The sequence below is a fragment of the Columba livia genome, chromosome 3 (assembly GCF_036013475.1).
Source record: "Columba livia isolate bColLiv1 breed racing homer chromosome 3, bColLiv1.pat.W.v2, whole genome shotgun sequence".
Taxonomy (NCBI): Eukaryota; Metazoa; Chordata; class Aves; order Columbiformes; family Columbidae; genus Columba; species Columba livia.
Genome location: NC_088604.1, coordinates 74,285,009 through 74,311,527, shown reverse-complemented (window position 1 = coordinate 74,311,527; position 26,519 = coordinate 74,285,009). Strand labels below are relative to the sequence as shown.

The 26,519-nt window shown below is 40.1% G+C and overlaps 2 protein-coding genes across 35 annotated transcripts in view; one reads left to right on the top strand and one right to left on the bottom strand.

Moving 5' to 3' along the window:
• The first annotated feature begins 705 nt into the window (after positions 1-705).
• TTLL2 (tubulin tyrosine ligase like 2) lies at positions 706-25,875 on the top strand. 19 transcript variants are annotated; one of them, XR_010471459.1, is made up of 5 exons: positions 712-845; positions 1,414-2,578; positions 15,403-15,503; positions 22,050-22,242; positions 23,757-25,875. XR_010471459.1 is itself a non-coding variant. In XM_065057635.1 (4 exons), exon 4 carries the CDS (start codon positions 4,360-4,362, stop codon positions 6,013-6,015), a length of 1,656 nt encoding a protein of 551 aa, XP_064913707.1. In that variant the 5' UTR covers positions 712-845; positions 1,414-1,637; positions 2,376-2,578; positions 4,332-4,359; the 3' UTR covers positions 6,016-6,254. The 19 variants fall into 19 exon arrangements, 10 of the variants coding, with proteins under 10 accessions (XP_064913707.1, XP_064913709.1, XP_064913710.1 ...); XR_010471464.1 differs by lacking the exon at positions 1,414-2,578 and having other exon boundaries at positions 706-845; XR_010471458.1 differs by lacking the exon at positions 22,050-22,242.
• The window catches only part of LOC102084790 (centromere protein J), a 39,018-nt gene continuing 18,830 nt past the window's right edge, over positions 6,332-26,519 (bottom strand). For 11 of the 16 annotated variants that reach the window (XM_065057618.1, XM_065057632.1, XM_065057624.1 and 8 more), the window contains 11 exons: positions 24,405-24,620; positions 22,912-23,058; positions 17,368-17,517; positions 16,434-16,545; positions 15,881-15,987; positions 15,466-15,618; positions 14,535-14,633; positions 11,903-12,043; positions 11,142-11,226; positions 10,648-10,768; positions 9,117-9,881 (listed from right to left, as the gene is read on the bottom strand). In XM_065057618.1, coding sequence (XP_064913690.1) covers positions 9,692-9,881; positions 10,648-10,768; positions 11,142-11,226; positions 11,903-12,043; positions 14,535-14,633; positions 15,466-15,618; positions 15,881-15,987; positions 16,434-16,545; positions 17,368-17,517; positions 22,912-23,058; positions 24,405-24,620 — 1,521 coding nt within the window. In that variant the 3' untranslated portion in view covers positions 9,117-9,691. Of the gene's footprint in view, positions 8,476-9,116; positions 9,882-10,647; positions 10,769-11,141; positions 11,227-11,902; positions 12,063-14,534; positions 14,634-15,465; positions 15,619-15,880; positions 15,988-16,433; positions 16,546-17,367; positions 17,518-22,911; positions 23,059-24,404; positions 24,621-26,519 lie in introns of those variants that run through there. The other 5 variants (XM_065057621.1, XM_065057620.1, XM_065057626.1 and 2 more) reach the window with 5 other exon arrangements.

The following is a 26,519-nucleotide window of genomic DNA, read 5'->3' as shown; positions in this document are numbered from 1 at the left end:
ATGACTCCTCACTCCATAGATTCCAGCTGAAAATGTGAGGAGCCACCAAGGAGCAAGAAAGAGGTGTTCTGACCTTGGAGAGAAGCCCAGTGTCACCAATACAGAGTCAACATGGGAGACAGGACCTTGTGGCCTGCAGTTTGGGGAGCTGTTTCCATTCTTTATTTTGTCATAGAGCTTTACTCTAGTCATTTTCCCAATTGTAAAATAAGGGGAAAACCAACATTTTCATTCCACAGGTAGCGTGAGGAAAAACTCCATTGCCTTGGTGATGAAAACCACAGCTATATGTGGCAATGCAGAGAACATGCTTACTCCTGGGATAGAGGGAGGATAAAGCTGCCCATCTGTCTTGGATATGATCTAAACAGAAACTGCCATATAGGATATCATTATGCATGGACAGCACACCGTTATAGAATTTATGTGGGTTTGTTTACTATAAAGGCAATAAGGAGAAGAGAGCACCATAAGCAAGGGCAGCAGGTAAGGACTGAGGTGGAAGAAGGGGGAGCCGCAACTGATGGGTTTTCATCCTTTTGGGCTCTCTGGGTGTGCATCCTCTCAGGCCGGCTCGGGTAAAAAGGCTTCGGGCGGTTTAAACAACAGCCCCAGACCCTGCACGGGAAGGCCCGGGGCAGCCGGGGCGAGCTGTGCCGCGCCCCGCCGCCCGCCCCCGCCCTTCCCCATCACCAGGCAACGGACCGCGGCCGCCCGACGGCCCTTCCGCCGGCGCCGCCCGCCTCGGCTGGCTACTCCGGCCGGGGGTGGCCCGGAGCAGGCGGCGGGGCTGGCAGCGGTCCGGGCGGAAAGCGGAGCAGGCCCCCGGTCCCCGGCGGGCACAGGTACGATGTGCAGTCGGGGCGGGGGGGAGCTCGGCCGGGCCCCCGCCCCGGCATAACTAGCCGCCACGGCTTTAAATACTAACACTTTTGCTAAGCTGAGCGCTATGTGGAGCAGTTCAGCCGCGCTTCTGCGTCTTCGGGGACGTGCGTTTCGTGCTGCTGGCAGCGTCGCAGCGCTGAGAGGCTGCGGGCGCTCGGAGCGTGTGTGCAGAGATGCCCGGGTGGGTGCGCGGCTGCGGGTGGGTGAGCAGCCCCAGACCCTGCCTGCAAGCCGGCGCCAGCCCGCAAGAGTTTTGGGAGGAAGCTGTTCAGCCTGAGACAGACAGGGCGGACCTGGGTGGTGTGCCAGACAGAAGCCATCGCTTCAAGAAATGATTAAAATGGGTATTTCTGAAATTAAATCTCAAGGCAGGCAGCTACCAGACCTGTGCTGTGGCCTGTCACTCTGAGGAATTAAACACTTGACATGAAAAAGCACCATTCTAATTACACAGAGACATTCCGTGTTAGCTTGGCAAACCACCACATTTGATACCTAGCCATTAAGGATCGTATTTCCTCCCTTCAGTGTAAAACTGAGTGACTGGAACACATGAACTGCTGGCAGCAGCCATGGCCATCACAAAGCCCCAGCTCACCTGAGCACTTCCCCAGGGATGCTGGTGCAGGGTCTGCTGCTGTGACATCAGCACAACTGCATGGGCTCGGAACCGTGAGGTCACAGATGACAGCGTCCTGCTGTCCTCAGGGGGAAGGTCTCTGCATCTGGGTGCCACTTGGCAGAAGCGTTAGGTATGTGTTAAACTTGAATGTTGTCAGAAACAGCTGTAGCATTTTTTGCGTTATGGAAAAATGTCTGCAAACACACAAGTGGATTTCCAAGTTATTAAGGAGTGGGCTGAACACAAAGCCCTTGGGAATGCAGGCTAATGAGGAGATGGGTGTTCATTTGGGCACATGTTTATACAGAGTAAGGGGAGTGAAATTTGTTTTCATTCATTTAGACCAATGCTTTATCCTAGAGTTACTGTTTCATAATTGCACTTCATGAGCTTCTGCTTATATGATATGACATCCTTAAAAGCAGATAGGTGCTCTTTGTTAGTTGAAATATTTTATTTTCTTTACACTTAATTACCAGGGAATTTGAGCCAATTACCTGTAAAGTACTCCCCAAATGCCAGAGGAATGAAAGGTGTTCAATAAATACAAGCTGGCATGAACAAACTACCAAAGAAGGCTTCATTGTTCAGACATTACTAACAGCTTAATTCATTATTACCTAATGGAGAGTGTGATGGCACAGGATTCATGTACAACAGTGCTTTTCACTGAAACCTGCTAGTAGCAATGTTGAGCAGCACAGAAAAGACAAAGCTAATAGCAGTCTGTAAGTTGACACATCCAAATGCTTAGCATGGCTACTTTCAGTTACATAATTTTTTTAATTTGTTATACTTGCCCAAGTTTGTGAATCAACTACTATAAAACTTGTTTAGTTTTCTCCTTTTTTTTTTTCATTTTGTTGAGTGACATAGTGCTGTTTAATAAGCAGACAGGAAAGAGAACTCCCTGGAAAAAAAGTGGAAGTGAAGATAACAAACATTTCCTGAGTCCACCACATGAGGTTTCTGTGCAAGCTATGCAGCAAGCCACCAGCTTTCTGAGGTCTGTAAAGAAGCAGTGACTGCGAGAGACACAGCAAGACTGCTTACCCCTTCATGGTGTTTTATGTAAGTCCTGTTAGATCATGACTGCACTTCAGTACCTACTTATCATCTCTCTCTCCTGTTCCTATAAACCACTCACCCAAGGAAAGCTCTCACTAAGGAGAATTCAACTGCTGCTTGTACAAGGAGGGAATCTCTGATCTCTAAGGAGATTCAGAGAAATAATCCCAGTGCTATCTAGATCTTGCTCCCTCCCAACACTAGCTTAAACCTGAGATGGAATGGTACTGCAAATCTGACTGTAAAACATCATTACATACATTCATATTACTATTGTATTACTTTGGAATATAAAAAGTCATCTTACACAGAAATTCAGATTTTGGCCACAGTCTCAGCCCATTAGTGAGGCCTGAGGTCCACTTCCAATAGAAGCCTCATTCCTCACATCCTGGACCAAAGGCTTGGCAAAAGATTACTCTTGTTCTCTGGAAAAAAGCTTTGCATTTCAACAAACCATAATTTTTTCCACAGAAAAAGCACCCCTGGCCAACTCAGCTGCACACTGCTTTGGGTACTTTCAGATGTGACATATTCCCTTGGTTTCTGTAATTGTTTGGAAGACAGAGAATACTCATTCCGGAGTCTAAAACTCAACCTGAAAAGAAAGCAAGGATATCGCTTTGGTAGTAGGATGTAAAAGGAGTTGTATCTACTGTATGTCTCACCCACTTTGTATCTTCTGCTTGTTATTTTCTGAAAGGAGGTGAAGGTCAGTGTGTTAATACTGTATCAGAATGGTCCTCAGCACAAACATTCTTCTTTCATCCAAGACATTCTCCATTCCAAACACAAAGTTTAATCCTCATGGAGTAGGTTTACAGGGTTTCAGGAAATTAAAACTGAGAGAGACAGCAACACTCTCAAATCTGCAGGTTCAGAGGACTTTTTTTTGCCCCCTTTGCCACCAGCCAGTAGGACATGTTTTAGTTTGAACTAGCTGGGGAGGGAAAAGCACACTTCATGAACGGTTTATATGAGAATTGCTATGCCCAAAGTAACTCAAAATGTGTTTCTTACCCATAAAAATAGACAGGGGCCATAATCTACTTCCACTATAGATAATGGGAAATGGTATTTCATTCAAAATCTACCTACGTTTCTATGGAACATTGTTGTCTTGAGAGAAAAGCAATGAGACAAGAATGTGCCCTACTTTTCAGGATCTGGAGAGGAGCTCACTGGAGGAATAGCAGAACATTATCAGTGAGTTAAATCAGCTCATATCAAAGGAGGAAAAGAGCATTGATATCAATATGTGTTTTCCTGCTGTCTGCCATCAGTTTTGCATCGGACTTTATAATCTTAACTGAGTTTACTCAGAGCAGGATAACACAACACATTAGCAGAATGTCTCAGCAGTGCAAAATTATGACCGTTAAGCAGAAGGCATTTGCAAAAAAAAACAAACCAACCAACCAAAAGAAAATTTTAGATATCTAAGAATAAGAGAAGCTTTGAGATAACTACTGCTCTAGTAAGCTGCCTCAAAGAAAAAAGTAAATAAAGGGTGGAGACATATATCTCTGCAGCAATCAATGCTTTGTGCTGCCTTACAGCTATCTGGAATTTATGCCCTTTTGCATAACTTTGAGCTGAAACACAGCCTTTGACTTCTCAGTTGTGGACCATAGAAACAAATGGGGCGACATGCTTTGCTCATATGTTGGCAGTGATGGCATTAAGAGTACAGTAAGGGTGATGCCTGCTAGCACAATCTGTGGTATTGGTTTCATTGTTTCCTTTGGCGATTCAGTTTCCTTTCAGCTAGTAACGTGGAAATTATGGCAGATGACTATGATACAAGAGAGATCTGGAGGCCTTTGGTGTTCCGTCTCCATGAGAATGCCCCTAGAGTAGTCCGTGAGGTCTTACTGGAGCGCGGCTGGACTGAATTTGACAAAGAGGAGCAAGATGATGCTGACTGGAACCTGTACTGGCGGAACTCACCTTTCCGTATGACAGACCACCACAGCATTAAACCCTGGCAGAGGCTCAACCACTACCCAGAAGCTGTCCGGATCACCAGAAAAGACTATTTGGCAAGGCATCTGAAACGTATGAGGGGATCATATGGATCAGCGTTATATGAATTTAGTCCAGTGGCGTTCATCATGCCCAATGACTACATCAAATTCTTATCAGAATACAGCAAGGAGAGGCAGTCAGTAGGCAGAAGATCTAGCTACTGGATTTGCAAGCCTGTGGGTCTTTCCCGGGGAAGGGGCATACTCATTTTCCAAGACATTGAAGACTTAGTATATGACTGTACGGTTATTGTGCAGAAGTACATTAGCAACCCTTTGCTCATTTCAGGGTATAAACTAGATCTGCGCCTCTATGTCTGTGTCACTAGTTTTTGCCCCCTCACCATTTACACTTATGAAGAAGGACTGGTGAGGTTTGCTACGGAAAAGTTTGACCTTGGTTCTCTGGACAACGTCTATGCCCACCTAACGAACACCAGCATCAACAAATACGGGGCTTCATATGAAAAATATAAGGAAGGCATTGGCTGTGGCAGCAAATGGACATTCAGCAAATTTCGTTCTTACCTTCGAATATTTGGGGTTGATGACATGCTCCTCTGGCAGAAGATCAATAACATAGTGATTCTCACCCTGCTTGCAGTAACCCCTTTACCAGTGGCTTCCAATTGCTTTGAGCTCTTTGGCTTTGACATCCTGATTGATGAGAAGTTCAAGCCATGGCTTTTAGAAGTCAACTACAACCCAGCCTTGCGTTTAGACTGTTCCACTGATGACACTGTGAAGAGAAAACTTCTTCATGATATTGTTGAACTGCTGAACTACAGACAGATCGACGCTTTCAGGCAAAACCAAGTGGCCGGGACAAAGGCTGGTAGAAGACGGGTGCCCTGGAGCGCAGCGGGTGAGAGTGCCACCAGGGAGGCTCCTGGCTTACTCACTTGCCAAAAAGTAGCTAAATGTACTTCTGCTTCTTCTGTACAACCTGCCCTGCAGGCTGCAAGAGGATCAACCGGTAAGGTGGCTAACCCAAGCAAGAAAACTGCCAGAGCATATCCAAGAAAAACACTGACTTCCCAGATGCGGGAAAGGATGAACATGCCAAAAACACCCTCCCCAGAAAAAGCTGAAGCTAAAAATAAGCAGCTCCAAGGAGCTGGGTATTCTCCACACAAATCTGACCAGCTGAGCCACTGGTTACCTACACCTGACTTCTGCAAGTGGAAGCTGACCACACGCCCCTATTTCCTTTCTGATAAAGACCAGAGACCTATCCCCCGGGTAGGAGATTTTGTCCTTATTTTTCCTTTCAATGAAGCTGCACTTCAAGCTTCCAAGGATGGGACAGATGTAAAGAGCATCATAAAGGAAATAAACAAATTAGTGAGCAAACAGTTACCATCAAAAGAGCAGAACACAAAGAAAAGGGTAGGATGTTTAACTTCTGTGTAAATTCATGGTGGTAGGTTGCATAGCCATATCATAAATTACAACTTCAGCTTGAAGGAGGTAGATGTACACTGAAACTGAATTTAAAAGAGAGTTATCTCAAACAATACACAATTTTAAAATTGTAATTTAGCTATTTCCATGAAAGATTATTTTTAAAAATTAAAATACTAATTTTTTAAGTAATTCTTGCAATATTAAAGTAATCCTAGAATAAAAATGGAGATTTTAATTTCTCAAAACATTCTCAGAAATTACTTTTTTTGTTTATTATTTTTCTCCATGATCTTTGCTTCTTTTCTTTTCTGAACTAAGGGTGCTTTATGGCTTGGAAAACCAGTCACTTTACATGGGGAACATTCAACATGCACTCACTTTACAAAGGCGCAGGTAATATGAATGACACAAAATTATCATGTTTTCAAAGAATCCAGTGAGCTTCCCAGCATTCATTTCCAGAAATTAATTTTACATTGTATGAAACAACAGTATGAAATAACTTCCATTTTATTACCAGTAGGATTCTGTAGGAATTCTTAGAGAAAGTAATTGTTTAAAAATGTATATGCTGCTCTAGTGTTTTGTTTCAGAAAAACTCTTAATAAAGAAATAATTAGGCTTCCCAAGGTAACAGAGGCAGACGTCACATTCAGAAGACTGGATCAAACCTGTCTCTCGCAGGCTCTGAATTAGCCACCTGGTGGGTACAGTGGTTAGGCAGCTTTGTTTTGCTTGCAATAAAACTTTTGCTATCAACTGTGCATGGAAAAATACTAATGCTGAACTGAAGCATTTGAAATTATGGTCAAAATACTGCCCTGCCCTTGTGCATCTCTGTTGTCCTTAGCTGTTTGAATTGAAGTAACTGTTCAGAACTTGGAGCGTATTCTAAATTTGAATCAAAATTGAGGCCAAATAATGGCTGTAGCAGCCTTGCGCTAATGCCAGAAAACCTGTGAAAAGATGAAAAGTGGGGTTTCCCAACTGTTCTATCTCCCTGAAGGATTCATAAATTATTTTCACTGTGAACCCTCTAGGACAAAAACCATAGTAAAGTAGATATGTGCATTGCTACAGTTTAAGAACGTATGCAGTCACACTTAAATTGGATTGCTTTCCTACAACAATGAACTATAGCTGGTAGGGTCATTACTGCTTCTGGTTCACTAATGCAAGTGGGAGGCGGAGGAGATAGGTTGTGAGAATCAGCCTGAGAAAAATAATGTAGCATGTGTCATCACTGGTCTGTGTAGGACTCCCACTTATACCTGACAGAGCTTGTCATTTATGTAGGTGGTTTTTTGTCTTCTCCTTTTCAAACCAAATTTGTGCCCTTTATTTCAATAATCCATTTGCTATTACGCTATAAAATATTACCCAAAAAAGACATCTTGGTAAAAATGGTGACCACACACTGGTTGACAAAAGTACCATGAAATCTCCAGTAGTCTCACCTTTTGATTTCACCAATGGAAGTTTTGCCATTGATATGCCAGAAAGTAGAACCAGGCCCATACTTGGGTACCATCACAAGCTCCCTGTAAGCAGGCATCAACCAGGGCAATGCACACGTCAGCAACGTGTTTGCACACATCAGCACGGTGCCTGCACACGTGTGTCTACACAAACACAGTTTTACAGACTGCCTTTCAAATGTCCCTCATGTGTTACACCTGTGCGGGATCGCAGCCCTCGTTATTCCAGAATCCGAGTGCTTCCTCCAAGTGCAGCAGAGAGTGCTTAATGAAGCAAGGAGCAAGCAGCATACAAATAAAATAGTTCCTTATTTGATTTACAATTGGAAGGGATTATATACACAGGTTATTGAATGGCAAATGGTGATTTAAGGCTAAAAGCTTCAAATAAAGCCTGTTTTCTCTATTACTATGGAAACAAAGAGAATGTCAGCATATTAACTGGAGAACAGGGACCTTTTGTTTAAAGGAATTCCTGGGAATAAAAACAGTGATCCTCTACAAAACATTAGTATCACATCTAGTTTCCCAGCCAAACTGAAAACATTAATCACATTCACTTCATTTGTGATGCTTAATTGAGAAGAAAAAAAAAACAAAAAACAATGTAGATTTGTTTTAGTGAGTAAAAGGCATCACTGAACTGAAATTCTTGGTGAAACACGTGGAAAAGAATCATCTCTTGGATTTCTTTTAATTAGAGATTCTTTTTACAAAACACATAAAATATATTAAATATTTCAGTAGTGAAAAGAACAGGTTTAGAAATTGTTCCTTTGTTATACAGGAGTATAGGAAAAACAATGCAATTCTATTATCACACCAGCTGACATCAAAACTGCATGGGTATTCAGGGTATCATGATTAAATTAATAAACTGCAGCATATGTATGATCAATATTAGCAATGCTTCTTGTTGTATTCAATGCATTTCTTCCAAAGATGCTCTGTGATTTGGTGATTTGTTGACAGTCTGACTCACTAGAAACTGAAGAGAAGAAAGAGAAATTCCATAATATTGCAATTATTTTGCACTTAGGTATGAGAAAAAGCTAAAGCAGCATGCTATGAAAGTGTGTTTGTTGCTAAGGAAATTGAAGGGCATGAGCAGATAATTGGCCTTCTTAGTCAATGAGCAGGTAATGAATGAGTTGAAGTCTACAAGGGAAATGCTTCAGTGCTTTGGAAAAATTCAAGATAGATGATGGACATGCAGTCTACGGGGAAGGCAGTTGAAAGCAGCATGTGATAAATTATTTGTTCTCCTAGGTATCAAGTGTAATCCAAAGAGCCTTGAGGCTGGAAGGATTCACTGACCAGTTTTCAACTACTGGCAGAATAAAGGCAGTAGTGAGAGAGGTTAATTTAAAAACAAAGCATCGCAGAGGAGGTCTGATGAAAGAGTGTTGAAGGAAAAAAAGAGGGCTGTTTCATCCAGAATAATGACTAGAATTGAATAAACATTACATTTTGTCTTCAAATGCATGAGACAGAGTTCTTAGATTATGATCATATAATTATTGAATCATTTACATTGGAAGAGACATCCAGAGGTGTGACTGTTCACTGAACTCCTGCTCAGGTTTTGGTCTAATGTACAGCTCATTTTAAGGCCTGATACACGTTGGGATCTTCTGCTCCAAAGAACCCAGCCAAACCGAAAACATCAGTCGCTTCCACCTTTTTAATGGTGGTTAAGAGAGGAAAAAGGAAAAAAAAACCAACAAAAACACAAAACAAACAAACCAACCCCAACCAAACCAAACCAACAACAAAATCCCAAACAAACAAATGTAGATTTGTTTTAGTCAGCAGAAGGCAGCACTGAACTGAAATGCAAAAAACTTTGTAGATTTGAGGTTCTTATGCCATGCTTCTTAATTTTAGCCACTTTTGTCACAAACTAGCGGAAGAGCAAGGGAAGTGTGATCAGTATCATGAAACAAGCACTTTGATGAAAAGTACTATGGACATTTATTTTAATGAGACATACATGACTGCATTTCATTCAAGTTTCACTTGAAATACATTTCATTTGAGTAAAGTTATTCCACACTGAGCACCAGTCACCCAACCAAAGTAAATTTCAGCTCTACAGATCCATCCATTCATTTTCACAAGGCTTAAATCTTCTTAACAGTTCTGATGTGATGGGAAAATAGGTTGAGCTACTTACGTACAGTGCCACCCTTGGATGGGAGGAATCACCTCTTGTCCAGGATGATATTACCCTCCTCATCTTTGATTCGAACTCGCCCAGTGGAGTACTTGGTTTCTTGTCTGCCATTGCAGTACACAGTTTTTACAGTGCCATCCGGGTACTCCCGCCTCTTGAACTGCGCAGTGTGAACCTCCTTTTGGCCATTACTGAATGTCACTATTTTATCTCCATTCCTGAGAGAAACAGCAATGAATTAAGTGATGAGAAGGCACTATCTGTTATTAAGCTGTCTCACTGAGCCATCTAATGCGACACAATGGAAGTGGAAAATAATGTCAAATAACTTCCTCACATTGTAATTCACCTCAGAATTTATGTGGGTTGGCATTAGAGATCTGATCTCACAATAAGATTTCAATACAAAAGTACTTCAGTACATAGTATAATACCTAATGAATGGTGGGATCTGCCTTTTACATGACTTCTCCATACAGGGTTCTCAAGGCACTTTGCAAGCAAGAAATCTTTTACAACAGGATCCTCCCTAAGCCCAGAAGAGGCATGTCTAAGAAAGTGCTATTGTTATTTTTCCTCATTTTACACGGAGAAATTGAGAGATAATACATGAAATGCCTTGCCTGAGATCAGAAAGGGTGCCAAAAAGCTAGCAATATAGCTCAGAAGTCCTCATCCGAAGTCCTGTTGTTAACATAGATGACTGGTCATCTCCCAGTAACCTTGACCAGTGTAAAGTTACATGGAACTAACTGAGGAATATTTCACAGTCCCTTTGCCAGTGACAAATGGTGATCTATCATCCAAGGTGGAAGTGAACAAATTTTCAGTGCCTCATTGTAGCAAAGCCCTCGTTATCTTACAAATAATTTCTCCTTTCATCTGGAAGTTTCCCAGCCATGCAGAATCCAACCACAGTTTTAAATGCCATTATCATTGTACCTGTGCCCAATGCCTGGTTCCTGTAATTAACTCGAGACTTACTTTTCTACTTTTACTATTGTACCATCTGGGAAAAAAGTTTCCTTGGATCCATCACTATAGAGGCATTTCACTGTGTGATCTGGGAACACAATTTCTTGTGTGCCATCAGGATAATGTTTTTCTGTGGAAAAGAAGGTGTAAAAAGTCTGTCTATTATAATATCCTTTCATGTTGCGCTACACAGATCTATATCGGATTTTTTTTTTTACATTTTAGTGAGGATGGAAATGATATCCAGCATACTGCTGAAGAAATGAAAGGATCACATAATCAGATAATCAAAATTAGAAGAGATGCATTTACACCCCATTGTAATCTTTGCTTTGTAGGAGGAAACTGAGCAGTAAAGTGATGGAACATACTGAAAGTCAAATGCAAAGACAATGCAAATTGAGAAGAAAGAAACCCCAGTCTGCTGGAGTCAGAATCAGATGACACTTTCATAACAGAAACCTTCTTGTACATGTACTTCACATTTATGAGCTCTTGCATACCTATCTGATTATTAGGGAACTGCAGCACCTCCAGGCCATCTGGATAAGCAGTGTGGGTTGTCTGTGCATCTGCATAATAATAAATCTGGAAGGAGAGTAAAGTGTTTGCAGCATATTCACAATATTTGCATAAGCAGATTCAACCATAACAATATGCTTAAAAATAAGCCAGCTTAAAAAAAGTTAATTTAAGGTCTTTTTCTGTATCTGCCATCCATAAAAGTAGCTATGTTTGCATTGCTGTTCCTTTCCCTCATTCACATCTCTCCTCATCGCTGTACAAGACAACAGTGCATGCACAGAAGTCATCTTCCCATCTCTTTGCTTTGGCTCCCATCCATGCACTATTAGTTTAAAATAGTCCCACTGCTGCCAAGGCCTCACTTATTTCCCCAATAGCTCAAATTATTATTAACATTTTATATTTATGTAATACCAAGAAGGAAGAACCCCCTGTGCTGCCTACATGAGAAATGTGTGAAATGCAGTCCTTGCTTCAGATGCCTGCCCCTGCCCTTCACCTTCTCTCAGTCTCCTTTAATCTTCTTGGCCAACTACCCATTTGTTCCTTTGACTGTTGCCTTCTTCTCTTTCCACTTTTGTCCTTGTAGATGAAGCAGTCCCACCATTCATGGTTCTTAAACTAACACCCTTCCTCATAAATTTCTCTCAGAATCAACAGATCAAGATAAATCATACAACCTTGTTGGAAAATCATTTAGTAATTTAATTTTCCTTAAAGAAAAAACAATGTTACACACCACTCTCTGATCTGGCATGATCTTCTTTACATCTCCATTGAAAAAGCTGATCGTAGTCATCTTTTTATCAGCACTGATCTCTTTTTTAGTACCATTGCGGAAAGTGATGATTCGGCGTCCATCGGTGAGCACCTCTTCTACCTTCAAACACATAGAGCATCTGATGTAAATGAAGTTAAAGGAAATTAGTAACATTGCACTGTCTTCCAATTAAATTGGAGCCTGAAGTAAGTCACACTTGCCTTTGTATTTCAAAAGCTGGCTCTGCAGCACAGGTACATTATTTTTGCTTCATTTATGCGTAAAAGAGACCAAAAGTAATTTTCACAAAATTAACTCACTTCTAGCACTCAGTCCACATTTGCACCCCACCACCTTGCTTTTTTGTTAAGCAAGGTGAAGCGCACAGCCCTGTGGCCATAGGGAAGCCATTCAGTGTTTTCCTTCACCAACTTCAGTGAGTTGCTGGCTGTATCTACTTTCACATATGTTGGTACACATTCCACACAAGTCACTCAAGAGACCCCTGGTCTGGATTGTGTGAACCAATGTGACTGAACTTGATGTATCAAGACAGACTGCTGACATATGTTAACAACTATTTCATTTCAGGTAATGTAAGATTGTTCAGACATTCAGTACTACCAAATAAAATGTGGCTACATGCAGAGATCTACAAAATTGCTGAAGACTTCTTAACAACAGCTGGCAATAATGTCATCAGTGTGCTCTATGTTCTATTATTCTATGAACAATGCATTGGTCAAAGAAGACTTCATACCTATCATAGCCACTGGTTAATCAATTTCCTGGAATTACTATGGCAGCTCCTTTTGTTCAGCATATATCAAATCCCATAATATAGTTACTTTGCTGAAGTTCAAGGAAGAAGACAATCAGAAGGTGCTCTATAGCTCTGCCATATAGTTCCAATTTTATCAGACTCTCCACAAAAAGGGAATACCTCCTAACCAAAAACAAGGAATAAATATGCTTGAGAGAAATCTATGTGGTATTACCCCAAACAGTCATTGTAATGGTTATTGAGGGCAAGATTTTAGTTTTTTAGAAATGATTTTATTTAAAAATTACTAGTTTGTAATGGAAATATGTTCTTACACCTACTTATGACAAAAGGCATTGCTGCAAGAAGTTCCATATAGTTTAAATGAGAGTTAATATTTCTTTCTAAAGGTATCAATCCCCCTTTTGACTTCTCTCTATAGTTGCACAAGAAAGTCCAGCCCAACACTCAATTTTATTAATAAAATCCAGTGGTAAAAATGTCAGAGTGAAATTTTTTCACAATTATTTTTCTTTTGAGGATCAAAACAACAGATACTGTATTTTCTACTTCTACAAGAGGGAAATGTGATTTTTAGAAGCTTTCACAGAGCCCATCTCAGCATTAGCAGTAAAAGAACTGTCATCTTAAACCAATATTCCCTGAACAACTGCTATATTGCAAAAGCTATTTCTATGACTGCTCACTGGAAGTTATCCGTTAATCAATGCCTGTATTGGTGGCGTGAGAAGCCCAGAAATGAACAGACACAGAAACCGAATTACTGTCTCAACTTTATCTAGCCAAAAACCTTACCCAGAATTGACAACTGCAATTTGTCAGAGATCACCCTCAACCAGTGTCACAGGAATGTTTTAATCGGAGGAGCCTGCTTAGAGTAGTGTAATTGAAGAAATATCCGGGACTGAGTTAATATCTGGCCCAGATGAGAAGAGACAGTGTTGGAAAGAGTGCTTGCCTATCAGCAGGGAAACCAGCACCAGTTCTCTTGGTCACCTTGCTGACAACCTTTCCCAACAGCAAGACACCAGATTTCCACTGCATGGACTCATCTACAGAAACAGCCTTTCAATATCATTCCTGAGGTGCTGTGCAGGAAAGGTGTCATGGCCACTCAGGAACGAATTATCCAGTTTGGTGTCAATGAGTGTAGGGATGCAACGGGAAACCAGCAAGAATTGCCTGCTTGTCCCAGGTATTTCCAGAAAAGGGGCAAAACCAGCTGCCATGCTGAGCTATGGGCTTCAGGATAAGGCACAGTTGGAAACAATCTCAAAGTGCAACTGGGGAGTTGCTGGGGATTTTGACAGGTGGCTTGAGCAAACTGGACAGGCTGCGTTGAGCACAGCTCTGCTGATGCTACTACAGGTGTAGCCAGCTGTCTATAACAAAAGGCATCTCCCACATGTGGTGTCCAGCTGGCACAGCTCACTGCCATTAGACTCACTTCCAAGAAAATAAAAGTACAGCCTTTAATCTTGCTCTACAAAACACCATCACTACCCCACTAGCACATCTCTAATGGTAAGCATATCATTCCTCCCAACCTGCAAATGAAGTAGCTGAAACAAAGAGGACTTGGTGAAAGTCATAGAGCAAATCTATGTCAGAGACAAGAAAATAATTTGGTTACTCGATTTCCAGCCCATCAGCTATACATATTGCCTACCATTCATGGTGGGAACTTTACACTTTAGCTCTCCTTTAAGGAATAGACACTTAATTGGAGACATAATCGTCTCTGGCTACTCAAAGTAGTGATTCCCATCTATACTACAGTCCTATTGGTGATTTCTGCAAGTAATTTTGCATCCTACGTTATCTCACCTTTCCATCACGATACTCTATTTTTTCCTGCACCTTTTCCTCACTTTTTCTTCTTTCTTGATGTAATACCGATCTTTGAGATAATATTGATTTTGGAGGCTGTATAATGAAAACATCACAGTCAGTGTTATATAAACAGAACTGGTTTTAACATATTTTAATCAAATATGCAAACGCCATGTTTACTTTCACACACACAGAGGAAAGTTGCCCCTCTTTCTGGTATTGCCTTGCATTTGTAATGAATTTTCATTTGTAGTGAATTTCAGTCATAACTAGAAATGTTGCACATTAACTCCAATTAACTTCAGTTTGCAGAGCAAAAGATAGCATAGAGAAAGTCCAAAACTGAGGGGACAAGAGTACATTCTGGTCAAACTACACTATAGGAAATGGAGCGAATAAACACAAGAACAAATATATCTGAACACTGGGTTACTAATTTGCAAAAAAAAAGGTACATGTATTAACTAGACACACTCTTCCAAAACAAATGGCATGGTTCTTATCTGTAGGTAGTGCTAACTATGTAACTATTCACGATGCTACACGTCCAATTTACGGCTACAGTCAGTGCTCTTTGCACTGTTCAGCAGCCTTATAAAGGAGCCTTAAGTTAATTCACATCTGGCACTTAGCATCTAGAACAGTTACTAAGTAATGTTAATTACAGTTGGAAGACATGATGTGTTTTGAATTGAGTGATCCAAAGAACAGAGAGTACTACTCTCCAGAGGGCAATGATATGCTCCAGTATAAAGCTGTAAGTACAATGCTTTAAGTTGCCATATCCATCCCTAATGCTCTGTGCCCATTGCATAGCATAGGAAATGGGAATGGAAGATTTTCTTGGTGTGTTTTATTTCAGTTCAGAAACGGAAAGAAGATAGCTGCTGACCACGTAAAAGCCAGAACCATAAGTTACTCAAACCTTTGCTTCAGCATCCAGAAAAGCAGAACTGTCTGAAGGTACTTTGTTGTCATATGTAGTTATACCACTTCTCCTGTGTGTGGTCACAAAAGCCACTTTATTCTGAGGTTTTAGTGATTTTTCCAGTTTTTTAAGATTAAGAGTCTCTTCTTCCTGAGCCAAAATTAAAATGTTAACTAGCAACATAAATTTATTGATGTCCAATGGTTGTACAGGAATATATTGATAAGGAAATCTACTATATTATTTGAATCCATAGCAATATTGCTTTAAAGAATGTATTTATTATGAGGAGAGGCAAGAAAATAAAACTAGGACAATATTGTTCCCAGCTAAATGGGAGTTAGCATGCTATCTATGAAAACTAAGATCACAGACTCACTGAATTATTTGATAGAGTTACATAGTGAAATACCTCAGTTACTTCATCATTACTGCAGAGTGCAAAGCTGCAAGTGCTGTTGCTGTGGTTATGTGAGAGAGGCATGTCTTCTGAGCTATCAGAAATGGGCAACAGCCTGCCTATGAAAAAAAGAAAAGTGAAAGGGGGTCATTGAAAGCATATGAAAATTGCTGCATCACATGTTTCCATACCTATTTCAGAAGACTTTTAAAGATGCTAGCTCTCAGATTCTTGTAAGACACTGTTTCTTATACTGATAGTATTTGCTAATGGCTTGCTCATCCTCCTGAAGGTGCTTTATTCTGGACCAAAGACAATGCAGACCTGCAGACCATGTCCATTCTCCGCCTTCTGGGCTTCCAGGACAGCAAACTAAATGAGCAAATTGCAGCCAATGGCACAATCTGTTCTCCCTCTCTTGTAAAATACAATTTTGTAATTCATCTAAGAATCATAGGAGAATTTTACTGACGACATATTGCCTGTGAGCCAAGAGCTGGGGACCAGTGTCTCCAAGTCATTTGCGGACCACTCTAAGCAGGCAGAAAGTTCTCACAAATCTTACCTTTCACATAGGAAGATAAGTTAGGCTCCTTAAAATGATGCTGATGTGAGACAGCTCCAGGTAACTTCCTATCATCTGTTCTTCTTCCAGTCAGAGAGAGTTGATGTACAACCTGCAGCAAAATGGAGAGGTCCTGACATACAGTCATGCTTCTCTACAACATGGGAGCTAACAGTGACATGGCCGGAATGCACTTCCATTTCCTTGGACTTTAGCTGCTTGTGCACAGAACCTGCTGATATGGTGCAGGTGCCTAATCTTGGTTCAGACTGTTGTGAAGAAAGAGATGTGGGTGAAAGCTAGAAGAAGCCTGAGACAGTCCCCACTCACACCCTTCTTTTCTCAGGAACTGCATTTCAGCTGTGGCTCTCACACTTGGTCCTTGTTGGGTTGCATTGCAGCCATGCCTGAGCCTGGCCATGCACTTTATTGATTGAAACCCCAGCCCTGACTCATGGACTGACTTTGTGATGTAACCCCAGACCTGCCTCATCACTATGGGCTTTGACACTTGGTATTCTGGCCTGACCCTGACTCCCATTGCCAGCCTGCCCTTCTCCCTGACTGGGACAACGGGGTGGGCCCTTCCCTGACAAAACCCCCTGGGGAGCCCCTGATGCTCCCAGGCCCTGATCCCCAGGGAGCTCCCGGCTCATGTGATATCCCAATGCTTGGTGCTTGTGATGACCTCTGAACTTCTTCTGAGGGCAGGGGTGGCAGGTTTCAAAGCATTCACACATGCTTTAGCCTGCAGGTACCTGAATACCTCAGTGTATGAACAGTCTCTGAGATAATTTCTGCTGAAAAAAACTGCAGTACCAGGGAAAGAAGACCAAGAAACAGTTATGTAGGGATCATGATCTCGATCCAGCTTCCGAACAATACTGTAAAAAGAAAATAAAGGCAGCCTAAATAGACCTTGCTACTGGCTTACTTTTCCTGGTTCAAAAGGTCTTTCGTGGTGAGGCATTCTGCCAGTTGGTGTTGTGCTTCTGCCAAGGGACCACTTGGATGGTTTCTTTTCTTGATGATCCTTTGTCACCAGTCTCAAAGGATCAGTCTTTTGCACAGAGCTTTTTATTGCCTGAAAATTTTGAATACATTTGTATTAAGTTGATATAAACATCTTCAAATAGCATTAAAAATGCTTCTGCAACAGGTGCATCATTAGGCATTTAAAAATTTTAGGAAAATATTGATTTTTGTATGTGGGCATATGCACAACACACACACATTTTATACTTAAAACTTTATCTGGATGTTATTTCGCTTCCCACATTTTTCTGTACTTGGAGAATTATGCAAGTTGCGGGCAATTGTAGGCACATAGTGTGACATCAACAGCTGCTCTCAGGCTCTGATCACACTGTCCAGCAACATGAAAAATATCCCTCCCTGGAACACCACAACTGAGCTGACTCCAGTAAAATATATTGCGTGAGAGTTCATTTTTACTTGCCAGTTGTCCATCCTTTTTACATTTTGCCCTCACACCTCTCCATCAATTAAAACTGGCACAAGCCTTATAGGACCCTCAAACAGATATAAGCCACAGAAGGAAATTAGATATGAACAGCTTCAAGCAATCTGTATCAGATATTTAGACTGGAAAGATCACAGCTGCTCAAAAGCAAACCAATTTGCTTGGAGAAAATTCCCTGATTTTTCTTGGAGACCTTAGATCAGAGCACAGAGGAAATGTACGATATTCCTGTATGATCACTGTTGACAGCTGCAAAGAAAACATTACATTGGTATGACGGTAAAACTGAGGCTGCACTCTTGCCTAGTCAAAATGTTGAAGGTACTGAACCAAATGCAGAAATATCTGGCAGTATGAGACAAAGTTATAGTCTCACTGCCCACATTGCTGAAGTCATCCCAGAAATGGCAAGAACAATGTCCTTGTCTAACAGATCTGATAGCAGAAGAATCTCTAATGCATTGATCTGGTGAATGACTAGGAGTGAGCACATGATTATGGGAAACAAAGGAGCATTCAAAAAACCTGTGGAAATGGTACCAGGTACTCTGATTTTGAAATGTCTCACACAGAGGAAAGTGGCTTATTGGGAAGGTGAGTGTAAACAGTCCATGGAAAGAATATATTTGCCATCGGCTTCATTTGCCCAAGCCCATGAACTCAAGGGACATGGAATTAACAAAGCACAAACACAGAAGGATTGCACAATTACTTCACTGACAACAGTCACTATGGCCATTTTTTGACAGTTGTAAAGTTTTCTTCATTTGATCAATTAAATTTAGGTGATGTGTTGTTGTTGTTGTGGATATTAATCCCTTATTTATATTAATAAATGACATTACAATTTAATGGGTGTGCTTACAAGGAAGAAGCCAAGAAAGAAACCCTATTGTAAAATTTTAAAAGGCTAAATCTTTTCCTCCAACCATAAAATGGTTCTGAGCAAGAGACAGGTAACTGATGAACTCCTTCAGACACAGACACTAAAAAGTACAGAAATTAATGGAATTAATGGAATACGATTTGTATTTTAAATTTAAAGATGTTTTCTGCAGACAGATTCTGTGAATATGCCTGAGTTCTCTAAATATGATCATTGTTTCAAATACAAATCAGTGAACTTTCAAAATATACCTGGGACTTCAAATCAAGACAAATTATATAGTACTAAAGACCTTTAAAACTTTTTGATGAAGAGATATTATCTCAGAAATTGCAGAAGGATAGAAACGAAGAGATCATAAGCCATCATTTTATTGCTAAAGGTCTCAAGATTGAAACTCCAAAGTGATCTGAGAGAAGTTGAAAAGCTAATGGTGCAGTTTTACAGCAATTCAAGCCAATCTCAGCCCAAACTGCTGGAGTCCCACTCCTCTTCCTCTGTCCCCAGATCTATAGGGCAACAAAGATGATTAAGGGAGTGGAGCACCTCCCTTATGAAGAAAGGCTGAGGGAGCTGGGTCTCTTTAGTTTGGAGAAGAGGAGACTAAGGGGGGACCTTATTAATATCTGTAAGTATGTAAAAGGTGAGTGCCATGAGGATGGAGCCAGGCTCTTCTAGGTGGCAAACAATGATAGGACAATGGTTAATGGGATCAAGCTGGAACACAAGAGGTTCCACTTAAATTTGAGAAGAAACTTCTTCTCAGTGAGAGTGACAGAGCACTGGAACAGGCTGCCCACGGGGGTTGTGGAGTCTCCTTCGCTGGAGACATTCAAAACCTGCCTGGACGTGTTCCTGTGCGACCTCATCTAGGCGTTCCTGCTCTGGTAGCGGGATTGGACTAGATGATCTTCTGAGGTCCCTTCCAATCCCAAACCTACTGTGATACTGTGATACTGTGATCTATGCTCTCAGGCATGCAATGGAGAAGGTGCTGGTACTCAGGGCCCACCTAGGCCAGAGATACTTTAAAAATATGACATTCTCCTCGATTCCTACACCCAACAATAATTCTTTACATTTTCTAATGAGCTTTTTCCTCCCATATGTTAATAGTTATAGTTCTTTGTCATTCTGACACAAATCAAATTGTCCTGGAAATATTTCATTTGCCAATTCCCATAAATAGGTATTTCTTGTGACCTTCAAGTATCACAGTTTGTATCACATAGAATTTGCGTTCCCACTAACAGATCAAAAAGTTGAGAAAAAGCAAGAAATACTACAGCATAAAGCAGTGAAAGTTCTAATGCTACAAAAGTCCGCCTACCTGTTCCCAGAACTCATAATTCCCTGCTTCAGAATTAGTAAATGGTCAGGAAGAACATTCATATCAATGAAATAACATCCTTAAAGGTCATAAAAATCCCTTGCAAGATTGGATAGTAAAATTCATCTAATAAGATTGGAAGTAAGTGCATGTGACCTTGGTTGAAACATTTCCAAGAAAAGCCCTAATAAATGTTATCAGTGTACCTTTCAGTAGAACTGCCCACCTGTGCAAATGAATGTATCTTTTCTCGTAGAAATCACTAACATCTATCCATAGTTGCATGTCTGACAGGAAACTGACAGCTTGTTCCTGCCAAATGTATAACGTGATACATTCAGAAACCAGCTTGTTTGGAGACAATTTCTGTCAATAAATATTCATAATTAATAAATATTAACCATTTTGACCAATCCATACACATTTAAAGCCATATTCTGAAAGAATCACTAATGATATGCAGTTAAAATGGACATTTTTCTTGTCTCACCCAAGCACTGCTTGAAGTGGCCCCTTTCTCACCAGCTAGGTCGTACTACGGTACAAACAGAAATCATCATTGATAAAAGTATTATAGGGAACAAGAATATATGTTTTTCAGAGATGCAGAACATCTCTCAGATATAGTTTTTTTTCCTAAAATCATGTCTTCTAAAAAAATCTGTCTTTAATCTGTACTGATCATTGTCCAGATTTGCTACCCAGTTGTTTTTGTACATATCCTGAAATTCTATTAGCTTTGTCAGATGTTAAATCTTGTTTTTTCTTCTTGATTACAGCTGATAAAAGTCACCAGTCCTAGTAGCTTTAACTTAAATATCTCATAGAGATATAAGCCTGTCCCTGTGGCATGCATCTCTACTTCTGTTACTCAAGGTTATCCCATTCACTTTGATGCACTCCCATGCAAAGTTTCTCAACTCTGGACACGAACAGCATGAGAGTTTGTTTTATCTATGTCCAAAATTTAGAACTGTCCAGATTCATAGAATCTTTGAGGGAAGGCATCCACCTGCTAGCAAGAGACCTGAAATACAAAGGAAATGCAAGTGAGTCACTATGTTCTGATCTATGGTTACAACACAGATTTTGGGCTTCTGTTTAAATTCCATGTACCTGAGCCTTCAACTCTAGATTCCAATAATCAGCAGCCACTCTATTCACTGCAAGGCCTTCTTCTGACATCAGATCCGATAAAAAACATGTGTCTCTGTCAAACATTTCAGAGTTCACTCAGGACACGTGGGCACTATGCCCACCAGTCTAGCTCCTGCTTGTACTGGATTCCAGTTGGATTAGATCCAATGCTGGATGGATGGTGAAAGCTCAGATAATGGCAAGCTCAAAAGTCTGCTGTCCTCAGCTTCCCCCTTCTCAGAACTGTTGCTGAAGCCACAAATGTTTTTGCATGTGGCTGTGTGCCACAAGAGGAAAATTGACTCAGTAGGTCTTAGGGAGTCTCTATGTAGAACAAATGTTTGTTTTTTCCTCATTTTGCAAGAGTGCTTGAGATGTTCAGATGAAACAAACTCTTTCATACCTTGAAAATTTCCAGGGTAAGCTACCAAAAATAGATTTTTTTTTTTACTTTACTGGCCGCTTTAACTGCAGATATTATAGACCCTATTATTTGTCTGGCTTGTAATTCTGTCCACTGCAACACAGAGGAATAGAGAGATCCCAGCTCTAGAAGGGACTGGGGAGATCTGACATCAGTATAGAACAAATAAACCAAATTCCTGCAGCTAAACCCTCAACCTCTGACTTATAAAGAACACATATTGCTTAGTCTTGAAGGCAGGCACATAATACCTGCATCCTCTTTGAAGCTACTATTTAACATGTGACTGATTCTGCTCTTTTAAGCATATTCAGTTTATAGTAATTCTCATCATTATCTCTTTTCATACAATGCAGGATTCTCTAAAGCCACCGTCTTGTGACTTTCAAGCCGCACACTGTCATGATCACTACATTGGAATAGTTGCCTCCTTTCTCATCTGACGTGTTTTACATTGATCTCAGTCCCTAAACAAGCAGAGAGAACAGTGTGTTGGGTGACCTGAGCTAAGTTTTGCTTTAGCCGATGGAGGCAGAAGATTAGTTTCCAGTAAGTAGGAAGAGTTTCAGAGATTGTTCACTTGAACAAAGCACAGATTTCAGCTAACTGTGCAGAAAAAGAAGAATGGGGACTTGTAATAATCGAGATGCTCATAATAAGAAGCAAGAAATTCAAAGCCAAGAGAAAGAAAAGCATGACAAGATATTTAGATATCTATATATTCCAAACAGTGAGATGTATAAGAAATATGGTAAACTGGCTGTGGAGGAGCAGCCAGAAACAAGCATCTCACTTGACATACTGAGTTGACTTGCCACAGCTTGTGAAAAACTAAGTGCTTTTCCCTCTGACTGTATCAGGCAGGAAGGCCACTAGTGCTTATTGGCAAGTGAGGCCTCAAATAGCAAAATACTGCATTTATGGTTTGCTGAGGCAAGGTATGCCAGTCCTCTGTAAAATCAATCCATGGAGTATCAAGTACAATTAATTCAGAGCATATCTGGAAACAACAGACGATTCTGGAAAAGGAAAAAAAGTGTTGTCACCTGCTACAGCAAAACCAGGAAAAAAACTACAAGTGAAGTTGTTCTGAATCACAGCACAATTGCACTGCCAGAAAACATGGCCATGCTTATACAGGGACTTTCATTTGCACAAATTTTGATTACAAATAACATTCTCTTTGATAAATATTTGAAACTATGGAAAAGTACATACCTTGCTATTCACATCTCTAAAGAGATGCTTCTGCAAAGATGTCTTTGGCCTCACATGAGAGATGCTGTAGTTCTTGTGATTATCTCTCCATGATCTTTCTTCTTGTTTGGGAGAAGATGCTGTCTCTTGCAGAATAGCTTCTGCAACCTAATGGAGAATTTATTATAAATACACAATTTTATGTTGAAGGCACAGCTAGTAGAATCAAACAACACTCAAAGCCATCTGAGCTTTGAGCTTTTCTTTTGTAATAAATACTGTTATATTTAAACACAATGAATTAAATTCAGCATCTTGTTCTCTATGGACTGAAACGCCCTGATATCAGACACAAGAATCTTTGCATATGGCATCCTAGCATCTTTACATACAGCATCCTAATATTACTCTCGCACAACAAAAATCTTCTGTGTCTTGAGCAGTAGTTCTACATCACCAAATGTCCCAAAGCAGTAGAAATAATACAGAAATCTGACCTGCATCAGAAGTCAGTTAGCTTTTGCTTATAATTGCTTTTATTGTAATTTTTATATATTTACATTCTGTACTGACTAAGAGTTTTTTCTGACCTTCACAGTCTATAAAAGAATGAGTCATATGAACAGGTAAGTTTGGGAAAATTAAAGTGAAATGTAACTTGAAATGACGTTTTCAATGGAACTTAATAGTGATAGGTGAAAAATTGCGTTAACAAGTACATTAAAATCAAATAGAGATCAAAACTTCTTCACATCATAAAGCAATCATTAGTGGTTTTAATGTCTTTAAAGATATATTACTAGAAATTAGAGTTGCAAATTAGGGAAATACCTAGGAGTAAATGATGCAATTTTATTTTCTCCTAGGTTCAGCCAGTCTGTGGAAGAGTGGGCTTCATCTCACCAGGCTGCACCATCTAGAAGATGATTATCTGGTCTTGTCACCTTGATACACATAGGATGAAACTGATCTCTCTCTAAAGGAACTTATTTTTCTCCCTTGAATACATGGGAGATGAAATGACCCACTCAAACCAGAATTCTGCCTTTTGAATTCTAGTCTGTACCTTTTAATTTCACTAAGACTTGCTGTCTCCTGTGTGTGAAGTGAGTAACAACTCTCTTCTACCTTTAACTCCATTAAATGAAGTTAGCCAGTTTTATAGTAAGGTAGCAAGTAATTCTACAAGTATATTAAACAAATTTAGGCACTGAATGTAAATGAGTTATCTAAACTCCCAAGTTAGTGGAGAGATACATATGCCCCGATATAAATGTCTAAGACAGGTTGGCTGAATTATCTTGTAGAGGTCCCCTTATAATGGATAACTAAGGACAAGTGGAAGAGGACCATAGTAAGAGAGTATTTTAACATGGCTTACTACAGAGCTGAATTTCCCCCCTTCAGGCTAATCGTGGCGGGAATGGAGGAACAGTATTCACACATGCCAGCTCCAAAGAGATACTATGCCTGAATTTTTCAGATGCTGTTAAACAGAGAAAATCTTCCAATACCGGGGTGTCTGATTTTCTGTCCACGAAATTCACAGCTTCTGTGTTTTTTTCTGCTTTCCATCTCTGATGTTCTGAAACTCTGAGCTCATCTCGGAGCTCGATGTTCTGCCTGGTCAGCATCTCAACCTGGTCTCTCAGCTTGCCGTAGGCAGCATGCCAGCAGGACTTGTTTCTCTTGAACTCCTCCTGCAGTCCCGCAATCTGCTGTTTTAATATCTACCAACAGAAAAAAAGTGTGCCATGTCATTGCCTGCTCTGGTCTAGGCATGCCCACCTTATACACCCAGAAGGAAGCATGGAGTATTTTGTTCTGCTTAAAGGTCTACAATATAAAGGTCTGCAATATAAATAGAACACATTTGAAATCATCTCTTAAAAAAAACATCGCAACCAAAACACTGCCCTGCAAAATGCCGTAGCTGAAATTATAAAACAAACTGTTACAAAACAAGCAGAGAAAAGTCCTTGCTATGTGAAAGAAAAATCAGGAAATGCAAACTAATCAGGTAATAAATAAATAAATAAAAACATTAAATGTGAATGTTTTCAAAAATAGCAAAAGATACAAGGTATATTTTATGGCAAAAATGTCGATTTGTTAGATCTTCATGTAGTGATAAGGGCACATGATTAGTTAAATGATCCTTACAAACAGCAGGGGATCACAAAGACGTAACTTTCAATGGAGTTCAGGAAAATCAAAGTAGTGAAATTTGGTGTACTTTGAAGAGGACTTTTCCATACACATGCATCTCCATTTTTTTTCCCTCCTTCTTCTTCCCTCAGCTGAGCTGATGCCAGCATTGAGTCCTCTTCCTTTGAAGCACTCACGCTAGATGATGCAGCATTGGTGGAGTTAAGCGAGAAATGTGCAGTTTGTTCTGTAGTCAACCAGTTGTCACATGCAACCCTTTCCTACTTTCCCTTCATTTGTGTATCTGCACATTTGTATCCTCATCATCATCCTTTCTTTGCTGCAAGCTGCCTTGTCGCAATTTTGCGTATCTTTTGGCCATTTTCAAGAAAAAGTAGACTTCTGAACTTGGGAATCACATAGATAAGTGTCTCAGGAAGTGTTTTATAATTGTTTTATGGAAAGCCAGTTTTTTAAACCTGCACTCATTATATTATCAGGTGCAAACAAAGGATTAAAACAATTCTATCAAACGACATCTCTAGGGCTAGACTTAATCAGGAAACACAATTAATTATTCCCTAGCAGAAATTCTAACAATTGTTTTAATTCCAAGGTGAAAGGTGGAAATAAAGTTGATATTTCAAAATATTGTGCAGACTATATTCGAAACAGTAAAATAAACTCATTGAAACAGTTAATCAATTCCTGTTCTAAATGTTACCTCTAGAGGAATACGGAATGTGAACATAGAAAATATTCACCATGTGTATGGTATAAAAATATGTATTTCAAAAATGTACAAATGAAAAATAAAGAAAGTATAGAAAGTTTGAACGAAGTACTATCTCGCCAGTTTAATTTGTTTTGAAACTTTTCTGGTCAAGAAAATCATTGAACTTGTCAGTTTGCTGTCAAATCTATCAGTTTGGTTTAGATATCTTTTTGCAGAAGAACATTGTTCCAGACACTTCTGAGCATTACCATTGCCGAATCTTTTATCCTAGAAAAATACAGTTTTAGCTGCCCCCATCTCCTTTATCACTGTCTCACATGGCTCACCATTTTTTCTTCTCTTTATCAGTGACTGTTCTAGAAGATTACTTCAAGGTATATTGTGTATAGCTATTTTTAAGAGGGATAATAACCACAGATATTCAGAGATTGCTTTATCACTAAGGAGGCTGAAATAGAGGATTCAAAGAGATAGAATGCCCTAAAGGAACTTAGAAGAAACCACAATAAATGACTCAGGGATGTTATTAGGCAGGTCAGGTTGTTAAATACACAGATATCATCAAAATATAATACATTGAAGGCAAAGGTCAGGATAGTTTAAGGAAAAAAAAATCAACAAACTCCCAGCTCAGGGATGAGAATAGAGAATGATGGCAAATAATTCTGTGCCACTAACATAATGTAAAGTTAACTATGGTAAGAGTTCGATATTTTTCAAGAACCTGCTCAGATCTGGTAAAAAG